This window comes from Macaca mulatta, chromosome 10, assembly GCF_049350105.2.
Source record: "Macaca mulatta isolate MMU2019108-1 chromosome 10, T2T-MMU8v2.0, whole genome shotgun sequence".
Taxonomy (NCBI): domain Eukaryota; kingdom Metazoa; phylum Chordata; class Mammalia; order Primates; family Cercopithecidae; genus Macaca; species Macaca mulatta.
The window spans coordinates 19,092,418-19,119,585 of record NC_133415.1 but is presented as its reverse complement, the minus strand read 5'-3'; the positions used below and the strand labels follow the sequence as shown (position 1 = coordinate 19,119,585).

The 27,168-nt window shown below is 42.2% G+C and overlaps 1 protein-coding gene across 2 annotated transcripts; it reads right to left on the bottom strand.

The window, feature by feature from the left end:
- Positions 1-683: 683 nt before the first annotated feature.
- Positions 684-26,672, bottom strand: RTCB (RNA 2',3'-cyclic phosphate and 5'-OH ligase). Of its 2 annotated transcripts, none has more exon segments than NM_001194558.1 (12): positions 684-1,206; positions 5,997-6,116; positions 7,613-7,723; positions 8,435-8,623; positions 9,490-9,665; positions 11,343-11,502; positions 13,022-13,178; positions 14,084-14,240; positions 19,597-19,696; positions 21,092-21,159; positions 23,152-23,230; positions 26,454-26,672. In NM_001194558.1, coding segments are annotated over 12 exon segments (1,518 nt in total). In that variant the 5' UTR covers positions 26,547-26,672; the 3' UTR covers positions 684-1,098.
- Between the last annotated feature and the right edge of the window lie 496 nt (positions 26,673-27,168).

Genomic DNA, 27,168 nt, shown 5'->3' with positions numbered 1-27,168 from the left:
GGAGGCTGTGGCCAGGGCTGACCCCTAACAGAACCATCCCCAGCACAGTGGTTTCCTATCTCTGCTTCTCCCACATCTGCCTCTCCCAACCCAAGCACCAAGTGGCCCAGAGCTGGAGTTTTGATGAGCAACCTGCTCACAAATCTGCCTGGAGCTGCAGTTTTGAGTGCCCAGGTGCTCAGTGCTATGTGCCAGGGCCTTTGGGAAGAGAATGTCAGTGGGAAGCTGCAGCCCACAGGGGTCTGTACAGCCCTGCTGCATGGCCAGGCCTGCTTCTGCCAAGACAGCACAGACGCCTGGGGGTGGAGTGGAGCTGTCCTCTACACAGGCAGCAGCAGGCACAATAAAGCGCCCTGTGAGGCATGTGTAGGAGGGAGGCCAGGCCTCTGGTTCTGCTGCCCACCCAGCACCATCACCTACATTTTGTTCACCTGGCCCCACGGATTCAAAAACTCTGCCTTGTATTTAGAATAAGAAAGGTAGCAAGGCTAGGAAAAACAATTTTGTCTTTGGGCCTCTATTCCTCAAACCTCTACATACTCTCTCTTCAATGTGTTACACTATCTATTCATCTAACAGCCTGATTATAATCCCCTGGGTGCTCTCCAAGTAAGAGTGTATTTAGTAAGAGGGGTGGTGCCCAAATGGGTGGATGAATGGACAAACTGACAAAAGCAACGGACAAAAGTAAACATTCCAAAACCTTATTTAATAGAACTTTCTTCATGACACCTCTCGGAATGTAAACAGAGCTTGGTGTAAAGAAGTTCAATCTGATGGCTAAAGATCTGTATGACTGCCTAAGGCAGTTTGACACCTACCCATGCCTAACAGATTTTCCTAAAACTCTGTGGAACAACCAAGGAGAAGGCATATTCCTCCCTTTCCAAAGGTGGGCGATGTGCCTCTTCCTGGAAGGTTATTTTATAAGCACAGGCCCCTGAAAGCAGCAGCCTCCGCATCAGCCATTTTGGCACGAGCAGTTACAGCTGCACACTTTGGAACTTGTCCCGCCTGGAGTCTGATGTCAGAAGAGCACGTCAGTCCACTTCCACTTCAGAGGGTCGGTGGTGTCTGGCAGCCCTGCTGTCCAAGGTTCTATCCTTTGATCACAGCAATTGGTCTCAGTTTAATGGCTTTCTTGCTGATTCCAGCATCATGGCAGGTATTCACCACATCTGTCACATTCTTATAGGACTCAGGAGCCTGCAAGAGAGGAATTAAACATTGTACAAGTCCACCAAAAACACAGTCTTTACAAGCACCAAACTTCACTTGTGATTAAATAAATGCACACTAAAATAACAGAGAGTTTTTTGCCTATCAAATTAGCAAAAATTTAAAAAAGGAGTAAGCCTGATGTTGGTCAGTGGTAGCTTCCAAAACACTTTCATCTTGTCTTATATTTTTTCTGTATTTTTCAAACTGTCTCTAAAGAACATGTATTACTTAGAACATGTATTACTACATGTATTACATTACATGTAGAACTAGGAAATGTAGTCAATGTAGTTAAAGAAAACACACGCCAGAACCTGATAGGAAGGAACGGCTCCAAACCATCTTAGGTTAGTAGTAATTATCTCTTGATGGTAGAATTACTGGCAATTTTAATTTTTTCTTTATATATTTCTGCAGTTATCAAAATTTCTGGAATGAACATGTAGTACCTTCACAGTAAGTGATAAAATTCATGTATGTATAAAACAAACTAAAACTGTGTGCCCGTGTGTATGTGGGTATATATGTGTACCTACACTCACACACAATTTATTTCTGTGACTTTCTAGCAACACTCCCACCCTTCCATCCTACCCACACTGCCTTGCCACCATTAGCACTAATTTCATCACACACTCACTTTATCTTCATTCCTGTCAATACAAGCTTAGGCCAGCCATGCTGATTCCCATATGGTTCTGTACATAATATCCTTTTCTATCCCATCTCCCATTCCCTTCCAGTTTCTGAAACTTTCTCACTGGGGCCTCTGGAACTCCTTCCAGAAGGAGCAAAATCCCCTCCTTCCCTTCTTTGAACGTTCCCTTCATCTTCCTGTTTTACTGAAACATGGATCTTTCCCGAGGACATCACTTTCACCTCCAACTTTCTGAAGTGGTGGCTGTTTTTTCTCCCAAACCAGGTCATGCCATTGGTCCCAGGAGTGGGACAGGTGTGCTCCTGGCTTTCAAGGTTGTTTCTATTCTCCCTTTCTCCCTAGGCACTCCCAGTTGTGAATCTTGCAGTCATTACATCGTACCACAAACTACCTTTGGCTGTAGTTATCTGTGGGAGCCTGAATCATTCCCCAGCATTACTTGACCATTTCTAGCTCCTGGAAATCAGATAAAATTCCACTGGGCCAATGACTATCTCTCCCCTAGATGAATATTTCATACCTTTTCTCAGATCCTCACTCTCACTTGCTGACCTTACTATGTAATACACTGAAAAAAATAGCAGCCAGAATATTCAAAATAACACTCACTTTATCTTCTCCACATATCTGTATCTATACCTTTTCTCCTTTTACTTTTTAATGCTGCCCAAGGTTGAGTCCAGTGGCACAATCATAGCTCACTGAGACTACACGTATGTGCCACTGTGCCTAATCCTTTTATTTTTTGTAGAGATGGGGTCTTGCTTTGTAGCCCAGGCTGGTCTCGAACTCCTAGCTTTAAGCAATTCTCTCACCTCAGCCTCCCAAAAGTGCTGAGATTACAGGTGTAAGCCACTGTGCTCAGCCTCTTCTCTCCTTTTCTAAAGGATGAATTATCTATGCTTCCAGCAAATAGCAACCCCATACACTTGTACATCAGACTCTATCTCCTCTCATCTATTCAAGGACACTTCTCCAGCAGTTTCTTCCCTCTTTTCTGCATCATCAATTTCTCTTGTAGATTCTTCCCATCAACATGCAAACACATTTGTCACATCACGTCACTATTCTGCTCAAAATCCTCCAGCGTTTCTTCATTTTAATCAGAGTAAAAGCAAAAGTCCAAATGCTCTGGTGCCCCCTACCTCTCTGACTTCATCACCCTCTGGCTTGCTCTTCATGCCTGGCCTCCTTGCTGTTTCTTGAACACTCCTGCATTCGGCTCACAGATTTTGCACTTGTTGTTCTCTCTGCCTCGAAAGCTCACCTCCAGATGCCCAGGTAGCCTGTTTCCCCTCTCTCTCTTCAAGTCTTTGTTCTAGTCACCTCGCTGAAGTCTTCTCCAACCACCTGTTTAAAACTGTACCCTCCCCACCTTTCCTTACCCCCTTTCCTTGCTTCATTTTTATTTCATAGAACTTGTATGGTCATTAACACACTGTATGTTTTATTATTTGGAAAGCTCCACAAGGAAGTGATTCATGTTTCTTTCATTCACTGCAGTATCTCTAGCACACAGAACAGTACCTAACTATAGCAGATGGTTCATAAGTGTTCGTTGAATGAGTGAATGAAATAATCACATGGTGCTGATGAAAAAACAAAACCAAACCAAAAAACTAAAAATGCAAATGTTAACTGTACTTATTTCTGGCTGATTGAGTTCTAAATGTTTTCTGTTTTCTTCTTTGTTATCTTCCAAATCTTTTTCTTTGAGACAGAGTCTTGGTCTGTTGCCCAGGCTGGAGTGCAGTGGCGTGATCTCAGCTCACTGCAAGCTCCGCCTCCAGCATTCATGCCATTCTCCTGCCTCAGCCTCCTGAGTAGCTGGGACTACAGGCGCCCGCCACCGCGCCCGGCTAATTTTTTGTATTTTCAGTAGAGATGGGGTTTCACTGTGTTAGCCAGGATGGTCTCAATCTCCTGACCTCGTGATTCGCCTGCCTCAGCCTCCCAAAGTGCTGGGATTATAGGCGTGACCCACCGCGCCTGGCCAGTATTTTCCAAATCTTTTAAATTAAACATGCATTCTTAAGATCATGGGAAAAATGAATCGTTATTTAAAAAAAAAAAAAAGTCTTTGTCATACTCTGACTCAGTAATTCCACTTTTGTTTCCTTGTTTTTTTAGAGATAGGGTCTTGCTTTGCTGCCCAGTGCGGAATGCAGCAGCACAATCACATAGCTCACTGTAACCTCAAGATCCTAGGCTCAAGCGATCCTCCAGCTTCAGTCTCCTGAGTAGCGAGGACTACACCTGACTAATCTTTGCCCAGACTAATTTTGAACTCCTGGCCTCAAAAGATCTTCCTGCATTGGCCTCCCAAAGTACTAGGATTACAGGCATGAGCCACCATGTAATTCCACTTTTGAGACTTTGTTCTAATTACTAAAAGAACTGGAAAAAAGCTGCATGCATGAAGATAATCATTACAATTTAATTTATAGTAGCAAACATTTGGAAGCTACTTAAATGTCCACTACAGGCAGAAAGTAAGGTACTCAGCTGGTGGAATATTCAGCAATGATTTTAAAAAGTGACAAAAACAATTTTATAATAATATGCTAAATTTCAAAAATAACTACAAAATGTTTTTTAACTATAGTTATGACTAGTTTAAAAAAAAAATTAGCAAAGGGCGGGCTCGGTGGCTCATGCCTGTAATTCCAGCACTTTGGAAGGCTGAGGCGGGCAGATCACGAGGTCAGGAGATCGAGACCATCCTGACTAACACAGTGAAACCCCGTCTCTACTAAAGATACAAAAAATTAGCCAGGCGTGGTGGTGGGCACTTGTAGTCCAGCTACTGGGGAGGCTGAGGCAGGACAATGGCGTGAACCCAGGAGGTGGAGCTTGCAGTGAGCCCGGATCGCGCCACTGCACTTCAGCCTGGGCGATGGGGCGACTCCATCTCAAAAAAAAAAAAAAAAAAAAAAATAGGAAAAAACTATGACAATAAGTATTTTTTTCTTTTTTTGAGACAGTCTTGCTTTGTCATCCAGGCTGGAGTGCAGTGGCATGATCTTGGCTCACTGCAACCTCTGCCTCCTGGGTTCAAGTGATTTTCCTGTCTCAGCCTCCTGAGTAGCTGCAATTATGGGCGTCCACCACCATGCCGAGCTAATTTTTGTATTTTTGTAGGGGTTTCGCCATGTTGATCAGGCTGACCTCTATAACTCCTGACCTCAAGTGATCTGCCTGCCTTGGCCTCCCAAAATGCTGGGATTACAGGCATGAGCCACCATGCCCGGCCGACAATAGTAAGTATTCTAAAAGATAAAGTAATAACTGTGTTAGGGCATTGAGTTTCTGGATGACTTTTTCCTTTCTCTTAAATCATTAAGAAAGGAATTATATTGCTTTTAATTTAAATATGTACATATGTGTACACATATGTACAGAATTTAAACAAAATCTATTCTCCTGTAAGTCAAATAAAAGTTGCTTCAAACATTTATGTCTTCCTTTTTTTTTTTTTTTGAGACGGAGTCTCGCTCTGTCACCCAGGCTGGAGAGCAGTGGCGCAATCTCGGCTCACTGCAAGCTCCACCTCCTGGGTTCATACCATTCTTCTGCCTCAGCCTCCCGAGTAGCTGGGACTACAGGCGCCCGCCACCACGCCCGGCTAGTTTTTTGTATTTTTAGTAGAGACAGGGTTTCACCATGTTAGCCAGGATGGTCTCGATCTCCTGACCTTGTGATCCGCCTGCCTCGGCTTCCCAAAGTGCTGGGATTACAGGCGTGAGCCACCACATCCAGCCTATGCCTTCCTTTTTCAAATTTGCTTTCAAATTGAAACCTAAGTATACAATTGTGCAAAAGCAAGAATCAGCTCAAACTACTTTTGAAAAACTTAGTATGTAGATGGAGACTATAAAATGAACAGTAAAAATCATTCTTAAGGACCTGGCTCATAATTTCAGCCAAAATAAAAGAAAATATAAAACTGAAATAAGCTAAGCAAGGAACATAAGAGAAAATTGAGGTCATAAAAAAAAAAAAAAACCCAAACAAACAATTTCTGTTAGTAATACCCTAAATTGCTATCTCTGTAGAATGACATAAATTACAAATGGGGGACAATAAATATTCATGTATCTATCAGAATTTCACTTACCTCTTCCATCACCAGTTTGGGTGAGGCAACACGGATTGCAATTCCCATATCTGCCAATTTGTCTAAAACATCCTGGAAATCTAAATTACGTCGAGATTTTGCTCGGGACAATGCACGGCCCTAGAATGGGAAAGGAATGAACTTCACTTCAAATCCTAAGATTATATGCCCTTTCCTTGATTTTCTCTTACACTAAAAAGGAGCTTTAAAAACCATCTTTTTCTACTTTATCAAACTGGTAGCAGGCCTTTTAAGCCTCACCATATCCTTTGAGATTCTGGACCAGAGAATTCTTTGTTGGGAGGCTGTGCTGTGCAGGGTATTCAGCAGTATCCCTGGCCTCTACCCACTAAATGCCAATAGCAACTCCCACTAAACCATGACAATAAAAAAAGCCTCCAGAAATTGCCAATGTCCCCGTGGGGGTAGCGGGAACACCTTTGTTGAAAACCACTGCATTAAAATTAGGAGTTGGGAGGCAGCTAGAAATGAGAAACAATCAGAGAAAAAAGTAGGATTAAATACATTTGTGAAGGTCTGTCCTAGAAGAAGGTATTCTGGACAGTTTCTCTTTCCCATTTCAACACTGGCTCAACACTCTGGATGGCTTAGAAAAGGGGCTGGCAAACTACAGTGTATGGGCCAAATCTGGCCCACCACTTAAGCGCTTTTTAAAATAAACTATTTTGTTTTTTGAGAAAGGGTCTCCCTCTGTCACTCAGAGTGGAGTGAAGTGACATAATCATAGCTCACACTGTAGCCTTAACCTCCTGGGCTCAAGGAATCCTCCTGCCTTAGCCTCCTGAGTAGCTATGACTACAGGTGTGGCACCATACCTGGCTAATTAAAAAAGTTTTTGTAGAGACAGTGTCTCGCTAATGTTGCCCAGTCTGGTCTTGAACTCCTGGCTTCAAGTGCTCCTCCTGCCCTGGCCTCCCACAAGTGTGAGCAACCACGCCTGGCCTAAAATAGTTTTATTAGAACACAGCATTGCCATTTACACAGTACTTAAGGTTGCTTCTGCACTGAAATGGCATAGCTGAATAGCTGAATACCATCTGGTCCCAAAAGCCTAAAATATTTACGGTCTGGCCCTTTATGGGAAGAGTTTACTGACCCCTGGGCTTAGAAGATGAGAGGCCGTGTTTTGAAATGGGTGTGTGTGTAGACTGTACATGGGCTCTAATTTGCAAATAGGGCCTATCCTTGCAGTCCTGAGTGGGCCTACATAATAGGAAAGGGTAAATTAAACAAATGAGCAGGTTCAGCCAATCACTGAGATCAACTGTGATATCTGCATCCGTTAAAGTTCCACCACTTATAAACTAGTTACAGTAAGCTCAGCTAGTGTGACAATTTCCCAGTCTGGATTTTCTGGACTTGCAGAGATAAGAAACGGTCCCTAACCCTACCAGATCTCCCTAAGGTAGAGATACTAGATGATCCCAGTCAGTTTACTAAATAGTATACATTATGGGGAACAATTTGAAGTACAAGACACGATAGACCCAAGTCTCAACTCTGTTAATGTTCAGTCGGCTACATTTACCCGTCAAAATGGAAAACAATAGCTAAACTGAAGAGAGCATTTCTAAGGAAGTTTCTGTTTTCCTTACCGCTCCATGACAGGTTGTTCCAAAGGTCTCAGTCATGCCCTGTTCAGTGCCAGTAAGAACATAACTACAGGTTCCCATGGTGCCACCAATGAGCACTGGTTGTCCAGTGAGCTGAGGATGCACATAAATGAAACATGTTAAAATTCAGAAAAGCATAAGCTTTGTATGCATAAAATTTAAATTTTCTCTTGCACTGTAGGATTGTAGGAGAAACCCAGACTTCTAAACACACGGCTTGTAAACTATATTAAGATAGTACTTTGATTCTTTGATAATTCGGAGGGGAAGGAAGTGGATGACAGTGAAAATATGAGGACCAGTAAAAATGCAGAAGAGTCAAAATAAAAGCAAAGCAAAATCCAAAAGTGTAGGGAAGTGTTGCTAGAACCACCATCCTGAGCAAGGTGCTTGTCTTCTCTGTTTTGGGTTTCTCATCTGTAAAAGGAGCGAGCAGACTATGGGGTCTTTCTAACTCCAACACAGCCAGACACCAAGAGGACAGGAGGAATGAAACAGACTGAGTGTAGTGTGTTCTGTAACTGAGTTAATCCTGTCTTCCACTAATTCAAAGGCCTCAATTCACAGGAGTGGAGTATGGAGTAAAATACACCTCCTGCAGCACTTTCTAGTTAGCACATGATGCAAGCACAAATGATGGGGGGAGGAGCTACTGCTTCAGGGAAAATTGGGAATCACTGTTCTCATGGGTGACAGAGTGTTTTCTTTTCACAATTGCTGCTTTGTATTTTAAATATAATTCACATTTGTGACGATCTAAATCATGCTTCCACTGCTTAAAACTACAAATGCAGTGCTACGTACTTGGTAATCAACAGCTATGAGGGGATGGTGAGGAGGGAAGGCGCGGGTGGATCCCTTCCTGTGTACTAACAGTGTCCGCTCCTTCCCGTCCACTACATGCTGCTCCACTTTGGCAATGTTGTGAGAAACATCATAGATCACGTGCAGGTCCAAGTCATCAGGGGTTGTGTTGAAGACCTTGGCAAAAGCCTAGAAGAAAACACAGAAGATAAAAGCAGCCAGAACTTCAGGACTCATCTTCAGCTCTTCATGACTTATCTCACTGATTTCAGGTAGTCTGTTCTGAAGGGAGTAAAAGATTTAAAAGCTCAAAAGTAATCGTAAGATTATCTCACGTAAAGGACAAAAGCTAGTCTTTTAGACCACATAGCAAATGCCACCACATCATTTTCATCTTCATTTTCATCTTTGGTTGAAAAGCTGCCTGGCTACTTTTGATCCCACCTTTCAAAATTGCTTCTTCCCCAGCCTTCTGAATCTTAGTCAATGGCACTTCGATTCTCTATGCTGTTCAAGACAAATTCTAGGAATAATTTGGATTCTCTTCTCTTACTTCTCATGCTTGATACTCTGATGATTTAGTTTAAGATGACACCAAAACCTTGGACACTTCTCTGGTATTTTGAACATTAACTATGTGAATTTCCAAAACCAAACACCACAGGCTTTGACTGGACTGCATTATGTTTTTTCTTTTTTGGAGACGGGAGTCTCGCTCTGTCACCCAGGCTGGAGTGCAGTGGCACAATCTCGGCTCACTGCAAGCTCCACCTCCTGGGTTCATGCCATTCTCCTGCCTCAGCCTCCCGAGTAGTTGGGACTACAGGCGCCCACCACCACACCAGCTAATTTTTTGTATTTTTAGTAGAGACGGGGTTTCACTGTGTTAGCCAGGACGGTCTCGATCTCCTAACCCCGTGATCCGCCCCCCTCAGCCTCCCAAAGTGCTGGGATTACAGGCATAAGCCACCACACCCAGCTTGGACTGCACTATGTTTTAAAGCACTTAACATCATCATGAATGACTTGGAACAGAAGAGCAATGTCGACTGTACCTGACGGGTTAAGAAGGTCATGGAAGACCGGTTGACCCAGGCATAGTTCCCAGCCGCTGCCATTCCCTTCAGGTAGTCCTGACCCTCTGGTGAAGCGATCCGAGCACAAGCCAACTGCCGATCATTGACTATAATCTTGTCTCTCTTCATGGCCTTCTCCATAGCTACCAGTGCATCTGGAACAAGAGCAGCAAAGTCCAAATGAATTAGCTTTCCCTGAAATGAACAGTTTAGATTTACTGCAGAAAGGCAGGCTACATTCAAATTCATTCCACAAAAAAGCCAAGTGAAAGCCAACTTTCCCTTTAATGTGTTTCTGAGTTCATCTATTTGCTCAGTCAAGATGTACTTGAGAATCGTTTAGAGTGCAGAGACAGTTTGTGGGACACAAAGTCAGCATTTGCCCTCTAGGAACTTGAAAGAGAATGGGATGTGTAAACAAATAGCCACAGTATGGTCTTCACTACTCCTTTCTCAACATGTGAATGAATAGGAATAGTAGTAGTAAAACACATTCTGTTGCCTTCATGATTAATCGAATCCAGGGGAGTGTTCTGAAACACTAGTCGATGCTTTATACATCTGCTAGATTAAATAGTCTAAAGGGTCAAGCTGGCACAAATTACTAAATTCTCACACAATACAATGCACTAGAGGCTGATCTATAACATGAAATTTAAAGCTTATAACAATTTCCAGACATCTGTATACCTTTTCATTTATTCACTGTTGGAAGCCGAAAGAATGAGGGTCGTGAACAACTCAGTATACCATGAGTAAACAGTAAACTGTTCTTAAGAATGCAGGATGTTGGCAAGCTGACAACTGTGTCTGCCGCCCAGAAGGAATGCTGAGGGCAGCCATACCCCAGGCACGTGTTTCTTGTGATTAGACACATGTGAAGCCTGTTATTAATATGAACCTGCGATCAATCAAGCAGCTGACCAACCTTACCTCCTCCTCCCTGCTTTTTCTACCCAATAAATACGAAGGGCTGTGGAAGCTCAAGGCCCTTGCTCACTAGAAGCAAGAAGCCCCCTGACTCCTTTAAAACAGTTTCTTTTGTTTTTTTTTGTTTTCATTTCTGCATTCGTCCTGCTTCATTCAGTCCTGTAGTAACTGTCACAATTCATACATTATTTCACACACTATCCAAAAGGACCTATCCAATATTTCGCTGCTTCCTGCTTTTGTTCATGCTGCCTTTGTCACCAATGTCCTTTGTGTGTAATTGTCCAAACTGTGAGGCTGAGCTCAACACTGGGTCCATGAAGCCATCTCCAAAATCTTTTTCCTAAATGTGTTTTGTTTGACTCTCCTATATTATTAATCGCTACCTTTTAATATTTATTTTTTCTTCTAAACGGACATGACCTTTACTTCATGAGACAATCTGAGTGCAAAGTATCAGCCTATTTCATCAGCAAATCCACCATAACACCTAATGTTGCAGAGCAGGTATACAATATGTACATTATCTGCCAAATGAATGCCTATTTCATAAATTCCACTCTTTAAATATTTTCTTGCTCTTTCTTGGCCAGATAGTAACTCATAAGAGTAAACATAATGATAAATGCAACTAACATTTATTGAGTGCTTACTAATGTCAGACACTGATTTAAGTGCTTTACATTTATTATTAACTTTCCATGATAATCCTATATGAAGTCATTATTATACTCATTTTTTTAGACAAGAAAGTTATGGCCCAGTGAAGTTAATTTGTTCAAGTTATTTGATTGTTGAGGACTCAAGATAAAACCCATGCAGTATATTTCAGAGTTTTCGCTCTTAAATTTCTATCTGGTTGCCCATAAAATGTACATTTTAGTATGAAGTCTAGAATATACCTGTGGCTACTTGGTGGCCCAAGCCTCTGCTTCCACTGTGGATCATCACACACACCTGTCCCTTATGGTCGATGCCCATTTTTTTAGCAGCGTACTCATTGAAAATCTCATCCACAACCTGGATTTCTGCATAATGGTTGCCTGCTCCCAGGGTCCCCAACTGCAAATGTAAAAATGTCTGGTAAGATAGTTTTGATTCCAGTTTTTAAAAAAAATCTATTTAAAAACCAAAAAGATAAAAACAAACTAACAACAAAATAACCATAGAAACAGTGTTTCTGTAACAAAAAAATTCCTAAGCTATAGAAGTGCTTCATTTACAACAATATTCTACACAACAAAATAACGTAGACTAGCTCCTAAATTGTATTATATCATGATATGCTTGGTATACACATATAAAAAACTAACACAGGAACAGAAAACCAAACACCACATGTTCTCACTCGTAAGTAGGAGCTGAACAATGGGAACACATGGACATAGGGAGGGGAACATCACATACCGGGGCCTGTTGGGGAGTAGGAGGAAAGGGGAGGTAGAGCATTAGGATAAATATCTAATGCATGTAGGGCTTAAAACCTAGATAATGGGTTGATAGGTGCAGCAAACCAACATGGCAAATGTATACCTATGTAACAAACCAGCACATGTATCCCAGAACATAAAGTAAATAAATTAATTTTTAAAAAAAGCTTCAGAAACAAACAAACAATCAAGCTTTTAAATGGTTCATGGGATATTTTAAACATCACGAAGAGTCAAATTTTGGGATAAATGTTGGTGAATGTTGACTCTTAGACAAGGTCCAATTCAAATGACTTTGAAACATCTATGAGTTCATGGACATCCACCATTATCTATAACTGAAAGAACATATACCACAACTAGAGCTAATATTAATAGATGATTTAAAGAACCAGAGAATGTCAGTGCTGGAAGAGTCTTTAGAGGTTGCCTGGTTTTAACCATCCCAGTTTTCTATAAGAAAATGAGATCCAGAAGAAGATAGCCTTGCCCACGTGTCATACTGAATTAGTGGCAAAGCCTTCACAACTAGCTGTAATTTCAAACATCTAGTATCTCATGGATACCACATGTAGACTGTCAAAGTATGTATATATATAATTTTGACGTATGAACCTTATAAACATTCTATTTTTCTCCCATTCACTTCTAATTCATTATTGCTTATTTTATTGAATATTTGCAAGCTCCTGATTGTTCTGTCACCCAGGCTGGAGTGCAGTAGCGTGATCACAGCTCACTGCATCCTCAAACTCCTAGGCTCAAGCAGTCCTCCTGTCTTAGCCTTCTGAGTAGCTGGGATACTTGCATTTGCCACCATGCCTGGCTAATTTTTTTTTTTTTTTTTTTTTAATTTTTGTAGAGACTAAGTCTCTTTATGTTGCTCAGGCTAGTCTCCTTTTTATCAAGTGATCCTCCTTGGCCTCCCAAAGCGGGTGTGAGCCACCGTATCCATCCCTGATGGTTTCTTTAGAATAAAAATGAAGCATAAACCAATTGTATTTTTTGATACACCATAACCAATTGTATTTTTTGATATACCATTAAAAAAACCTGGGAATATGTCTGCTAAATGTAAGATATAGATATTTCCCCCAATAAAAACAAAATATGAAAAATAATTAATATGTTGCCCCTCCAAAGTGAGTTACCTGAGGAAGGCCTCTTTTCTTAGCCCTTGCAGAAACCTTATTGGGGTCAGCTTGCAGCATCCTTCCATACTCCTCGCAGTGCTCCTTGTCTTCAGCCCAGGCATACCCTTCTCTTAAGGACCAGTCCACCCCCATCTCCAAGGCCTCCTCCAAGTCTCTGGATAAGTATAAAAGGTACTAGTCATTTCACAACCAAGGCAGAGCAAAACCTAAGGATGATCACATCTTAAAGGGCAGAGGAAAACTTGACATTTACTATCGCCTGTGTTTCAGGCCTTAAGTCAGATACAAAGTTTAAGCTCTCAGTAACTAGTTTTTTGAGGAATGCAGTCATATAAATAATTGCAATATAAAATGGTAAATGCCCTATTAGACATCATTGTAGTTCTACTTGACATTTATATGGCTACTTGTTAATTTTCAAATCTTTTTTATATTCAGTTTTGCCTCTCTGATCCTGAATTCCATGAGGTAGTTATTAAGTAGACAAAAAACAACAACATCAACAACTTTGTAACCTTAATCAGCTATCATTCTCTAACCACTAATTCAACCAGGTACACACCTTAATGATTTATGAAGAATTACAGTCAAATAAATGAAGGTATCTAGAATCCCCCAGGCAACACAGGTTAAATTTTAAGCTCTTTTCCCATCTTCACAGAAGTTCTGAATGGCTTACTGCACCTCCATTTTGAAGCTGAGGTACACGTACATTAGATCCTTAGAGGGTACAAGCTTTAATCTTCATCTAAAACATCTAAAACACTGCCAGGAAAAACTACACTTTTCCTGGATTGAGCATAGAAAGTGCTCCATAAACATTGGTGGATATGATGTTATTACAAACACATCCACAAATGTCGAAGGCTGTTACAACATCAGTTGACTTATGTCTCCAATAAATGGGCTGAACGTCATGCTTAAAAAAACAATTCTTACTACTTCCTGAAAAGTAACTGAACAATCCTCATCTCTCAAGTGTACTGCACTGGAAAGGAAGTTAAAGGTCATGTGGTTATTATCCCTCCCATATCATGTACTGGAAACATGTGCTCTTACTTGGCATTCATTGGGATGACACCTTTTGATCCCACCCCAACAGGAATGTGGTCAAACATAGCTTGGGCAAGTTGCTCCTTCACAGGCTGGACATCACTTTCATCTAAATTGGTTCTTAGCAAGCGGACACCACAGTTGATGTCAAACCCGACACCACCTACAAAATAGAGAAAACTTATAGCAAAACCAGCTGGTAAGGCATTGTTACCTGCAGTTTCTTGCCATTGATATAGGGCTATAAAGATACCCATTCTTTTTTTCTTTTTTTTTTCTGAGAGGGAGTCTCGCCTTGTCACCCAGGCTGGAGTGCAGTGGCGCGAACTCAGCTCACTACAAGCTCCGCCTCCTGGGTTTGCGCCATTCTCTGGTCTCAGCCTCCCGAGTAGCTGGGACTACAGGCGCCCGCCACCATGCCCGGATGATTTTTTGTATTTTTTAGTAGAGATGGGGTTTCACCATGTTAGCCAGGATGGTCTCAATCTCCTGACCTCGTGATCCACCCATCTCAGCCTCCCAAAGTGCTGGGATTACAGGCATGAGCCACACTGCACCCGGCCAAAGATACCCATTCTTTTACAGATAACTGTTTTTTGTTTTTTTTTTTTTGAGATGGAGTCTCACTCTGTCGCCCGGGCTGGAGTGCAGTGGCGTGATCTCCGCTCACTGCAAGCTCCACCTCCCGGGTTCACGCCATTCTCCTGCCTCAGCCTCCTGAGTAGCTGGGACTACAGGTGCCCGCCACCCCGCCTGGCTAACTTTTTATATTTTTAGTAGAGACGGGGTTTCACCATGTCAGCCAGGATGGTCTCGATCTCCTGACCTCATGATCCACCCGCCTTGGCCTCTCAAAGTGCTGGGATTACAGGCGTGAGCCACCGCGCCTGGCAACTATGCTTTAAAGTAGACAACAAAGTGGTTCTCTGCTGGGGAAAGCTTGATGACACCGAAATAATCTAAAATAACACACACACTAAAGGCACTTTATGGACCAAGGAGGCAGCAATGAACATTGAGTAACATGTAAAACAGAGACCAAAATGTGCCTCTCTTTTTCTCTTGACCACTGTTTTCAGAGGTTCATGAATTTTTTTTCAGTCTTTTCAGATAACCAACTTTTGCCTTTCTTGGTCCTTTCTATCATATAACTTTTCATTTCATTAATTTTACTCCTAATTATTTCCATCTTTCTACTTTCTTAGGGTATAATTTGTTGTTCTTTCTTTAGCTTTCTAAGATCACTGATATTCCAGCCTTTCTTCTTTCCTAATTTGTGCATTTAAGGCTGCATGTTTCCATTCAAAAAGGACAGTAACCTCAAAATTTTAGACATAAGTAGTTTGATTTTTCATTTTTATTTTTGAGACAGAGTCTCACTCGGTCACCAGGCTGGAGTACAGAGGCGCGATCTCGGCTCACTGCAACCTCTGCCTCCTGCGTTCAAGTGATTCTCCTGCCTCAGCCTCCCGAGTAGCTAGGATTACAGGTGTGCACCACCACACCCAGCTCATTTTTTTTATATTTAGTAGAGATGCGGTTTCACCACGTTGGCCAGAATGGTCTCCCACCTCCCAAAGTACTGGGATTACAGGCGTGAGCCACCATGCCCTGCTGGCTTTTATTTTTTTGAGACAGGGTCTTGTTCTGTCACCCAGGCTGAAGTGCAGTGGAGTAATCATGGCTCATACCAGCCTCGACCTCCCGGGTTCAAGCAATCCTCTCACCTCAGTCTCCTGAGTAGCTGGGACTACAGAGGTGTGCCACCACGCCTGGTTAACTTTTGTATTTTTTGTAGGGATGGGTTTTCACCATGTTGCCTAGACTAGTCTCAAACTCCTGGGCTCAAGTGATCCTCCTGCCTCCGCTTCCCAAAGTGCTGGAATTACAGGTATGAGCCACCGCGTCTGGCCCATAAGTATGTTTTAAATCATTTTCCCCCCAGCTTGAGAGCTGACTGGCAAATAAATGGTAAATAAAAACTGTATATATTTAGGTGTACACAATGTACATTTACATTGTAAAATAATTACCACAATCAAGCTAATTAACATATTTATGATCTCACAGTTACTTCCCCTTCTGTTTTCTGGTAAGAACACTTAAGATTTATTTTCTTAGAAAATGTCAAGTACACAATATATTATTTTAGAGACAGGGTCTTGCTCTGTTGCCCAGGCTAGGTCATAGCTCAGCTGAAGCCTCCAGCTCCCAGGCTCAAGCTATCTTCCCACCTCAGCCTCTCAATTGCCTGGGACTATAAGTATTAGGCTGGTGCAAAAGTAATTGTGGTTTTTGCCATTAAAAGTAATACAATATACTATTAAAATATATTATTATTAACTACAGTCACTACGTTATGCATTAGATTTCCAGAACTCATTCATCTTAAAACTGAAATTCTGTATACTCTGACTGACATCCACCCTGTTAGCACCACTCTCCTCTCTGTGAGTTTAACATTTTTAGATTGCACATATGGGCAAAATCATGTCGTATTTTCCTTTCTGTGTCTGGCCTATTTCTCAGCATATCCTCTAGTTTCATCCATGCTGTAGTCAATGGCAGGATTCCCTGTCTTTTCCCTTCGATTTTAAAAGATTGATTTCTTTCTTTATTAAGGTTGAATAATGCATTCAGGCTGTTTCCAAATCTTGACTACTGTGAACTATGCTACAATGAACATGGGAGGGCAGGTATCTCTTTGGATACTGATTTCATTTCCTTTGGATATACACCCAGTGATGGGATTGCTGGATCATACGGATCTATTTTCAATTTTTTGAGGAATCTCCATACTATTTACCATAATGGCTGTGCCAATTTACACTCCCTCCAATAGCATACAAGGGTTTCCTTTATTCAACTCAATGTCAATTTTTAGACATAAGTATCTTCTACTTACATTAGTTTTTTCTCATTTCCATTGTTTTGTTTTTGACTCATGGGTTATTTAAAAGCATACTAATTTCCAAATATATGGATTTTCTTTTTTGAGATACTTTTTTGAGATTACGCCAGACTAGTGCAGTAGTGTATCGTAGTTCACTGTAGCCTCAAATTCCTGGGTTCAACTGGTTCTCTGGATTCAGCCTTACGAGTAGCTAGGACTACAGGTGTGCACCACCATACCCAGCTATTTTAAAACTTTTTGTAGAGATAGGGGTCTCCCTATGTTGTGCAGGCTGGTTTCAAACTTCTGGTCTTATGTGATCCTCCTGCTTTGGCCTCCCAAACTTTTTCTAGTTTTTTTGTTTTGAGACAGGGTCTCACTCTGTCGCCCAGGCTGGAGGGCAGTGGCGCGATCTCAGCTCACTGCAACCTCTGCTTCCCGGGCCCAAGTGATTCTCCCACCTTGGCCCTCCCAAGTAGCTGGCACTACAGGTGTATGCCCCCATGCCTGGCTAATTTTTTGTATTTTTTTTTTTAGAGATGGGGTTTTGTCATGTTGCCCCTGGCTGGTCTCAAACTCCTGAGCTCAAGCCATCCACCCGCCTTGGCCTCCCAAAGTGCTAGGTCTAGTTTTTATTTAAATGATTTCTAATTTAATTCCACTGTGGTCAGAAAATACCCTCTTATATGAGTGGATTCTTTAGCATGGTCCAGAGACCCTGGGGTGGGGGCGAGGGGGAAGACCATTTCAGGTGTGTAAGATTCATTTTATAATACTCAGACATTATTTGTCTATTTTATTCATATTCTCCCATGACTGTACAGTGAGATTTCTCAGAAGCTATATGACATAACATCTTTGTTCTAATGGATAATGAGACAGGTATATATTCGTCTTAAAAACATTTGTTTTAGTTTTTAATAAGATAAACATTGATAAGAGTCTGAGATCAATCCTCAATAATTTTTACTAAAGTGGTCCCGAGTGCAAAAAGTTTGAGAACTGCTGGTCTATATGATTTCTTTTTTTTTTCTTTCTTTTTTTTATTTTTGAGACAGAGTCTCGCTCTGTCGCCCAGGCTGGAGTGCAGTGGCCGGATCTCGGCTCACTGCAAGCTCCGCCTCCCGGGTTCACGCCATTCTCCTGCCTCAGCCTCCCGAGTAGCTGGGACTACAGGCGCCCGCCACCTCGCCCGGCTAGTTTTTTGTATTTTTTTTTTTTTTTTTAGTAGAGACAGGGTTTCACCATGTTAGCCAGGATGGTCTCGGTCTCCTGACCTTGTGATCCACCCGTCTCGGCCTCCCAAATTGCTGGAATTACAGGCTTGAGGCACCGCACCCGGCCTGGTCTGTATGATTTCAATGCTTTGAAATTTGATGGCCTGCTTTACGGCTCAGCATGTGGTGAGTTTTGGTAAACTGTGCGTTTGAAAAAAATGTATACTCTGCACTGCTTGGCTGCACTGCAATGCAAGTGCACCACACACACACAACCACACATGTATATTAGAGGTCAAGTGTCAAGTTTGTTGTTGGATCATTCAAATCATGTATATTCTTATTGACTGAAATTTGCAGTCATCTCAAAACAGCCCTACATGTAGGGCTCACATATCTGGACCTTTTTCTTCTTTTCCTCTAGATGTTGACCTCGCAAATTCTTCCTGCCTTAGAAGATTTTCTGTGCCTTCAAACAGATTTCAGAAAACGTTTTTTACCCAACTTTTCTCATTATTTTCAGCAGGGATTGGTCTGAAACAACCCAATCCACCACTGCTAGAAGCAGAACTCTCAAGATGTCATTTAAACTTCATTTCTAAATTCACACTCTTTAACAGCAAAGATATTTCTGGTATAGAATATTCATTGAAAGCACCCCATAACCACAGCAGAAGGCATGTACAGCCTTCTGTATATTCAATGTTATCACTAAATAACAATGACAATATTACTGAATATGTTCTATGTGCTTAGCACTGTTCTAAATATTTTACACAGTTAAACTCATCTAATCTACTAACACTCTATGGTCATTAACATTATTAGACACGATGTGTCCATGGGGTAACTGAGTTACAAAGATAAAAAAAAATTCCCAGTTTGTTTTGTAGCCAAAGCCTGAATACCATGATGTTTGGTAGGAGCCTCCCAAAATTTTCACTGAAAATATGCTTTGCTTGATGTTGTAATAGCCTCAAAGAAAAATGACAGAACATGATGAGACTCAGTCATGCACATGGAGAGAAGTGCTCTGTTTCACAAAGGCTATGATCCATAGAGAGAAGCTACCCTTTTTTTTTTTTTTGAGACGCAGTCTTGCTCTGTCACCAGGCTGGAGTACAGCGGCGCAATCTCAGCTCACTGCAACCTCTGACTGCTGGGTTCAAGTGATTCTCCTGCCTCAGCCTCCCAAGCAGCTGGGACTACACGTGTACATCACCACTCCCAGCTAATTTTTCTATTTTTAGTAGAGACACAGGGTTTCACCATGTTGGCCAAGATGGTTTCGATCTTTTGACCTCGTGATCCACCTGCCTCGGTCTCCCAAAGTGCTGGGGTTACAGACATGAACCACCGTGCCTGGCCAAAGCTACACACTTAACAGCAGATGTGCACAGTAATCTTACCTGGGGATACCACTGCTTCAGAGTCATTCATATCAAAGGCTGCCATGTTCCCAATAGCAAATCCATATCCTGAATGGACATCAGGAAGCCCAATAGATCGCTGAAAGAGAATTAGAAAGTGAAATACAAGTGTCTTGACCTGCCACCCTGGTTGCCCTGATGGACCTGACACTGATTCTCAAAGAGGCTGCAGGCTGAAGCTTTCCCTAAATTAAGACTGTGGTTTCACAAAATCTTCTCTATTTAGGGAAATCGTAAGAACTCCTAATCACAAAGCTAAATACGGTGAGAAAAAAACCTTTTTATAAGATCTGAATGTTAAGGAAATCCAAAACAGAAAAGCCTCAAAATAACATGATACAGGAGTAACACATACTAAGTTTAATGTACTATTACATTTTAAAAATAATATTAAGACACTGACAAATGTTGGTTTGTCAGGTTAAGAGGAAAATAACTGATTTATAGAGGTCATCAGTTTAAGTAATCACAGCCAAATGTAATCCATTTGATGGTATAAATACTATAGACTTCCCATATGCGGAGCCTAGGAAAGGACCCTGACCCAGGAAGCATGCAGGTCAAACACAGCAGACATGCAGACACCCAGACACTAACAACTTCCTTATATACACAAGCCATACCATTTCATTCCCTCTACCAAGTGCCCAACATGGTAACTGGCATAAAGAAGACCTCAAAAATGTCTGCCGAATAGATCCATTTTCAACATCTACCTCTAATGATAGAATAGGAATGTTAGACTGCTGGGGGCTATGCTGTCCTCTCTTCCTCCCCCTCAGTGCTAACCCTTAAACTCCTTGCCATTTCTTCTTCAATGATCCTCTGTATGGGAAGTGAAACTTACAACCAAATGAAACTTACATTGAAACAATGAAGTGAAACTTACAATGAAACTTACAATGGAGGTGCACTGATCCAGGAATAATGATGTCACCATGATAAAGAAACAAAACATAAAAACTACTTCAAAGGTTCTTGAACACTTACAGATTCTAACCAAAGGCATCCAGAAACTGAAATGCCATCCAGATTCAATTATTTCTTTAGGTCCATGGTTATTTATTTTTATTTTTAGGGACAGGGTCTCACTTTGTCGTCCACGCTAAAAGTGCAGTGGCGTGATTCATGGCTCACTGCAGTGTGGAACTCCTGAGCTCAAGTGATCCTCCCACTCAGCATTCTGAGTAGCTGGGACTACAAGCATGTGACATCACACCTGGCTAATTTTTTTTGTATAGACAGGGTCTTGCCATGTTGCCCACACTAGTCTTGAACTCCTGGGCTCATGCAATCCTTCCATCTTGGACTCCCAAACTGTTGCGGGTGGCATGAGCCACTGAGCCGGGCTTCACGGTTATGTCGGGCTGTCCAAAGGTCATTGTCTAAATGACACCATTATCAGGCATGGCCATTCATCCATTCAATGGACTTTAAGAAATATAAATGATTAAAGCTCTGAACTCGGACTTACATGAACAATTCCAGGCAGGGCTGCCACGTTGCCAATCTGTTTCATGGCTGGCAAGAAGCCACCAACACCTGAAGACAAAAATTGGGTATTAGAAAAGACAACACACTTGAGGTTTAGCATTAATTATATTCACGTTTCTAGACTGTATAACATGAAGAGGTAGTCATCAGGGCTACTAAGACAACAAAGTCTAGAAAGATATTTGAGATGCAAGGTGGAAGGGAGCTTCTTCAAGAAGGAAGCAGACAAACAGGAAAGATAGCCACAAATGTGCTGTCAGTGTTCTGCATATACCATGAGAAGGCTGCTTGCAAATGTTGTACTGGGATGTAAAATACAAATACCAAATTTTACGTTATATCTGAAAAAAAAATTTTTTTTTTTTATCTTGGCTCACTGCAACCTCCACCCCCCGGGTTCAAGCAGTTCTCCTGCCTCAGCCTCCTGAGTAGCTGGGATTACAGGCGTGGGCCACCACACCCAGCTAACTTTTGTATTTTTAGTAAAGATGGTGTTTCACCATGTTGGTCAGGCTGGTCTCGAACTCCCGACCTCGTGATCCACCTGCCTCGGCCTCCCAAAGTGCTGGGATTACAGGCGTGAGCCAGGGCACCTGGCCTGAAAAAAGTATTCTTTCAGTAGTTCCCTTGATAAAGAAAATCAATGCTGGTTTATTCTAAGTGACAAAGAAGGGCAATGTGGAAGCTCTGGAAAACACTGGATTGAGAATGAAGGGATACGGGGCTCCAGTCCCATTTCTGCCACTTGGCAGCTGTGTCATTTTAGACAAGTGAGCATACCCTGGTTGGGGAGGGAAGGCTTTAGTTTGCTGATCTAAAAAAATGAAAGGGGTAACTCTAGACGATTTCTTTTTTTTTTTTTTTGAGATGGAATCTCGCTCTGTTGCCCAGGCTGGAGAGCAGTGGCTCGATCTCCACTCACTGCAAGCTCCGCCTCCCGGGTTCACACCATTCTCCTGCCTCAGCCTCCTGAGTAGCTGGGACTACAGGTGCCCGCCACCATGCCCGGATAATTTTTTTGTATTTTCAGTAGAGATGGGGTTTCACCGTGTTAGCCAGGATGGTCTTGATCTCCTGACCTCATAATCTGCCCACCTCGGCCTCCCAAAGTGCTGGGATTACAGGCGTGAGCCACTGTGCCCGGCCCAACACTAGATGATTTCTACACTATCACCATCAGATTATCATAGAGCTTCACGCATTTTATCTCTAAATCTTGCTGCAGCCCTGCAAGATAGGTGTAATGATTCCTGTTTTATGGATGAGACAACCGAAGTTCAGTAAGCCTAATTAGTGTACTGGTTAAGAACACTGTCTTTAAAATCAGGCATTACTGGATCTGAATTCTGGCTGTCATCAAAAAGCTGTGACCTTGGGCAAATTAAAATTTAAAAATTTTTGTTATTATACTTTAAGTTCTAGGGTACATGTGCAGAATGTGCAGGTTTGTTACATAGGTATACATGTGCCATGGTGGTTTGCTGCACCCATCAACCTGTCATCTACATTAGCTATTTCTCCTAATGCTATCCCTCCCGTAGCCCCCAATACCCTGACAGGCCCCGGTGTGTGATGTTCCCCTCCCTGTATCCATGTGTTCTCAATGTTCAACTCCCACTTACAAGTGAGAACATTCAGTGTTTGGTTTTCTGTTACTACGTTTAACCTCACTGAGCTGACTTACACATCTATAAGCTGGAGATAATATCTTCCTTTTAGAGTTACTTCAAGTATTACATGAGATAATCTATGCAAAGCACCTAGTAAAATGCCTGGAATATAGTAAGTGTAAAACAAATGGTAGGTCACTTGCTCTCACCGTTCAAGGTTAGCTGAGAAACGAGTTCCACCCAGCTTCAAATCCTTTCTGTAATGCCAACTGGCTAACAATGTGATCACAAATAAGTAAGTTCTTTCGGTCTTACCTTAAGTTGTAATCACTCCCTGACAATATTTCAAAATTGTAATTGAGTTACCACTTTTTCAGGCCACAGGGAAGGCACTACTGTACTAATACAAGTGACACTCTAATGTACTTACCACCACCTCGACAGGCATTCCTTAATTCCTCAAACATCAATTTCTCCAGAGCATCATTCACGTAGAAAACGCCCTCAACCTGGTACCAAGGAAAGTGAAAAGCAATGTGTGAGTACATGTATGGCAAGTGTAGGCACTGGACAGAATACGCTGTATGCAATATTTACTGTGCTTTACTCTTTACCAAACACTTTCACATTACCTTAAGCATGCAGAAAACTTCCTATCAAAGGCTACAAGCTGCTCCCATCATAAAATATATCTTAAGAAAAATTTTGCAATGTTCACTAATTGTTTTAATTATTCTTATACCCTCAAAACCACATTTAAGAATTCAACAGATCAAGCATCTTTTTGTGTGATAAAGAAAAATCTTCCAACTATGCTCTCACAAAGCCCAAAGGTCTTAATCCTCAAGCTTCAAAAATATCAATGGATTTTTGAAAATTAAAAAAAAAAACCCAGATCAATAAAAAACTCAAATTCTAAACATAAAACATAGTCATCTAACCTTAGTATATTTATTCTGTGTTTAAGCCAATAGCCAGTTACACTTTATTTTGCTCTAGTGGTGACTTACAAATCTCTAGTTAGGTAAATAGTGAGAAGAAAAATTTAACATACAGCGATGTAGCTGTGTGCTCAGTTCTATAAGCTATATAATTTTTTTAAAAATCTGCGTAATTTTAAAGCTTGACAATAGAGGCGGCACACAAAAGGCAATGGACGACATACTTATTTAACACTAAAGAGCAGGACATTTTTATCATAGGTCAAATATTTTGAAGGAGCTGTCCAGTAACGGAGAACCAAAGATTTAACACTTAATCAACTGAATGTAGTTTTTATCAGAAAGATGACTTCATGACCATTGCATAAATAACAATTAATACCCACTGATGGAAAATGTTTCCAGTACAATTTCTTAAGGGTCACATTTATTAATTCACCAAACATTAACTGAGGATTTACTATGCATGAAGCACTGTCCCGGGCACTAGGGGAGATACAAAGACTATGATAAAATTGATAAAATTGCTTTCAAGGAGCTCCCAGTACACCACAATACAGCTCTTATATTCTTTTTTCTTTTTCTTTTTTTTTTTTTTTTTGAGACTGAGTCTCGCTCTGTGGCCCAGGCTAGAGTGCAGTGGCACAATCTCGGCTCACTGCAAGCTCTGTCTCCTGGGTTCACGCCATTCTCCTGCTTCAGCCTCCCAAGTAGCTGGGACTACAGGCGCCCCCCACCATGCCCGGCTAATTTTTTTGTAGAGACTTCGTCGTGTTAGCCAGGATAGTCTCGATCTCCTGACCTCGTGACCCGCCCGTCTTGGCCTCCCGAAGTGCTGGGATTACAGGTGTGTGAGCCACCGCGCCCGGCCAATACAGCCCTTATATTCTCATAAGAGTATCAGAGTGCAATGAAGCAAGTGCCATAACATTAAGTACACAGTGCTATGGAAGAATCTGATGAGGGAGTGCCTCAACAGTCTAGGGAGCTGGGAGAGGTTTCACAGAGATCCTGTAGAGCTGGCTCTTTAAAGACAAGAGACATCACTGGTGCAGCAGAACATTTAGGAGCCAAATGCAAAAATGACATAAAGATGGGAGGGAAGCGTTTTAAGGGAACAAAGAGAAAGTTTTAGTCCAACAAGTGGATGGTAGCCTTGGGGGAGAAATGGAGATTTAGTAACAGATGATTATCCGTGTGAAATTCACTGCTCCCATGAGGATGGAAGCACAATTCATGCTTAGAAGTCAATAGCGTTTTAAGAGCAATGCATCAACATTCCAAGTCTCTATTCCCAAAGAAAAGTTGGTAGTAAAGTGCTGTATACATACTTACACTAGAACTGCCTAGCAAAATTAGACTTGCCCCATCAATGAGCAGCAGTGTGTGCATCAAAGGCTAAGTCAGAACACCTGCCAGATAATGAAGGCTGTATTATTAGATCCTACAGATGATCATGTCATGGTGTTTTCTTTTTTTTTTTTTATTTGAGACTCACTCTGTCACCCAGGCTGGAGTGCAGTTTAGAATGATCACGGGTCACTGCAGCCTCGATCTCCCAGGCTCAAGGGCTCCCGCTGCCTCAGCCTCCTGAGTAGCTGTGGTGCACACCACCCCGCCTGGCTAATTAAATTTTTTTTTGGTAGAGACGCGGTCCCACTATATTGCCCAGACAGGTCTGGAAGTTCTAAGCACAAAGAATCTTCCCGCCTTGGCCTCCCAAAGTGTTGAGATTACAGGCCATGAACCACTGTGCTCCCCTTATGTTTCCTTCCTTCAGGGTATCGGTTTCCATACAAAGAAAGTGGCCAAACAGCAAATAGAACACAGATTTATCCCTGTGGGCTTTTTCTTCCCTCAGTGTAAATGACTTGCCAACAAGGGAAACTCAATAAGCTTTGATTCCGAATAAAAGAGGGGAGTGGCTATTGGGAGCTGTTTACCAAGACGTGAGACGGTAAACCTTTGAGGCATTTACTTGGCATCTTCAGGGATTTCAAAAACTATTTAAAAATACGTTGCAAAACTTCACAAACGTTTTCTTTTTTCACGTTAATGAAAAATATGAGCACAGATGGTGATGAAGGCCGAGAGATACAGAGCCCAGGCTTTTAAACTGTCTGATGATCCCAAGCCCTCAAGTCTCCATTTGGGACATCAGAGGAAAAACTAGTAAACTGGACATCAAGTCCTGGCTGAGCTTCTTCCTAGGTAGGTAGAGGAAACTATGTCACCGACAGATGCTCGAGGTCCTTCTGTGAAGTATTAAAATCAATCAGGCCCTCCCCTGTGCTACTGCAAGAAATGACATCGCTTAATTAAAAACCAACATGGAATACTGAATGCTGAAAACTTGGTTCAGTGAACAAAGGTCTGTAAACGTTATATAAATAACCAGCATGACTCAGAGGAGATGAATTCCAGTCCTAGCAAATGAACCCAGGGCTGGCAATTTCCACCTTGAAGACCAGGAACGTAAACCAGCTCACGATGCGTTTATGAGACTGATCTGTGAAAACGCTTTGGAAACCCCAATTTCGTATTTATTTGGATTCCCCATATCCACTGCGCTTAGCTTCTCCTCGTGGTTCGGGGACCTCTCCTGGCGGGAGGTGGTGCTGGAACACGTTGGGCGGCCCCAGAACCGTGAGGGGAGAAGGAGGGGATGAGAGAAACTCTGCAAGGGGCCGGGGCGGACCCAGTGGTCGAGGGAGGTCCAGAGGGCGCGGTGGACGCCGGCCGGGCCGGGGACGGAGCAGGGAAGGCCCCGCCATTTACTCTCCTGACTTACCTGCATGTTGGGCACGAAGCCCTTCTTGATCCTCCAGCAGTTTTTACTGATCTTTTCCAAGAACTGCAGCTCATCATTATAGTTGCGACTCATGGCGGCGACAACGGTAGCGAAAACTCCCGGCTCGGCTTTGAAGAGCGGCTGCCGCGTTGTCCGGCTTCCCAGAGCACCGCCTTCCAACAACCAAAGCGCAGGCGCGACCAGCGCCGCAGCAGGATGAGCAACGGCAAGCGCCGAGGCTCGAAACTCTTCAGGCCAACGTCTTTCCTCTGGTTAAGCTGCATTGTCCTCTAGTGTATAGCTAGGATCTTTATTAGTCGATTTCCTCTAAGCTACAGCTAAGCGAAATCCAGGAGTTTAAATTCTAATGTAGTTATCTTTTGTTTTGGAGACGCTTTTCTGCAGCTTATGAAAACACCTTGAGTCTGGGTCAGGTCCGGTGCATCGGCTTGGAGTTTACACCCTCAGCTGGGAGGGGAAAAAGATACGCCAGCAGCTGAGAAAGAAAAACCTGTTTGAATAAATACCATAGCTGAACATTTATGTTTCGGAATGAATCTGGATATACATCAAATAACTTTTTTTTATCGGAAAGGGGCATCCTAAAGAATGAAGCATGGCAGCTTATCGTTTATTCTAACAAACATTTGTGGATGCATCTATTATGGCCAGACATGTACTACAAAATGATCAAATCACAGCCCTATGGATCGCC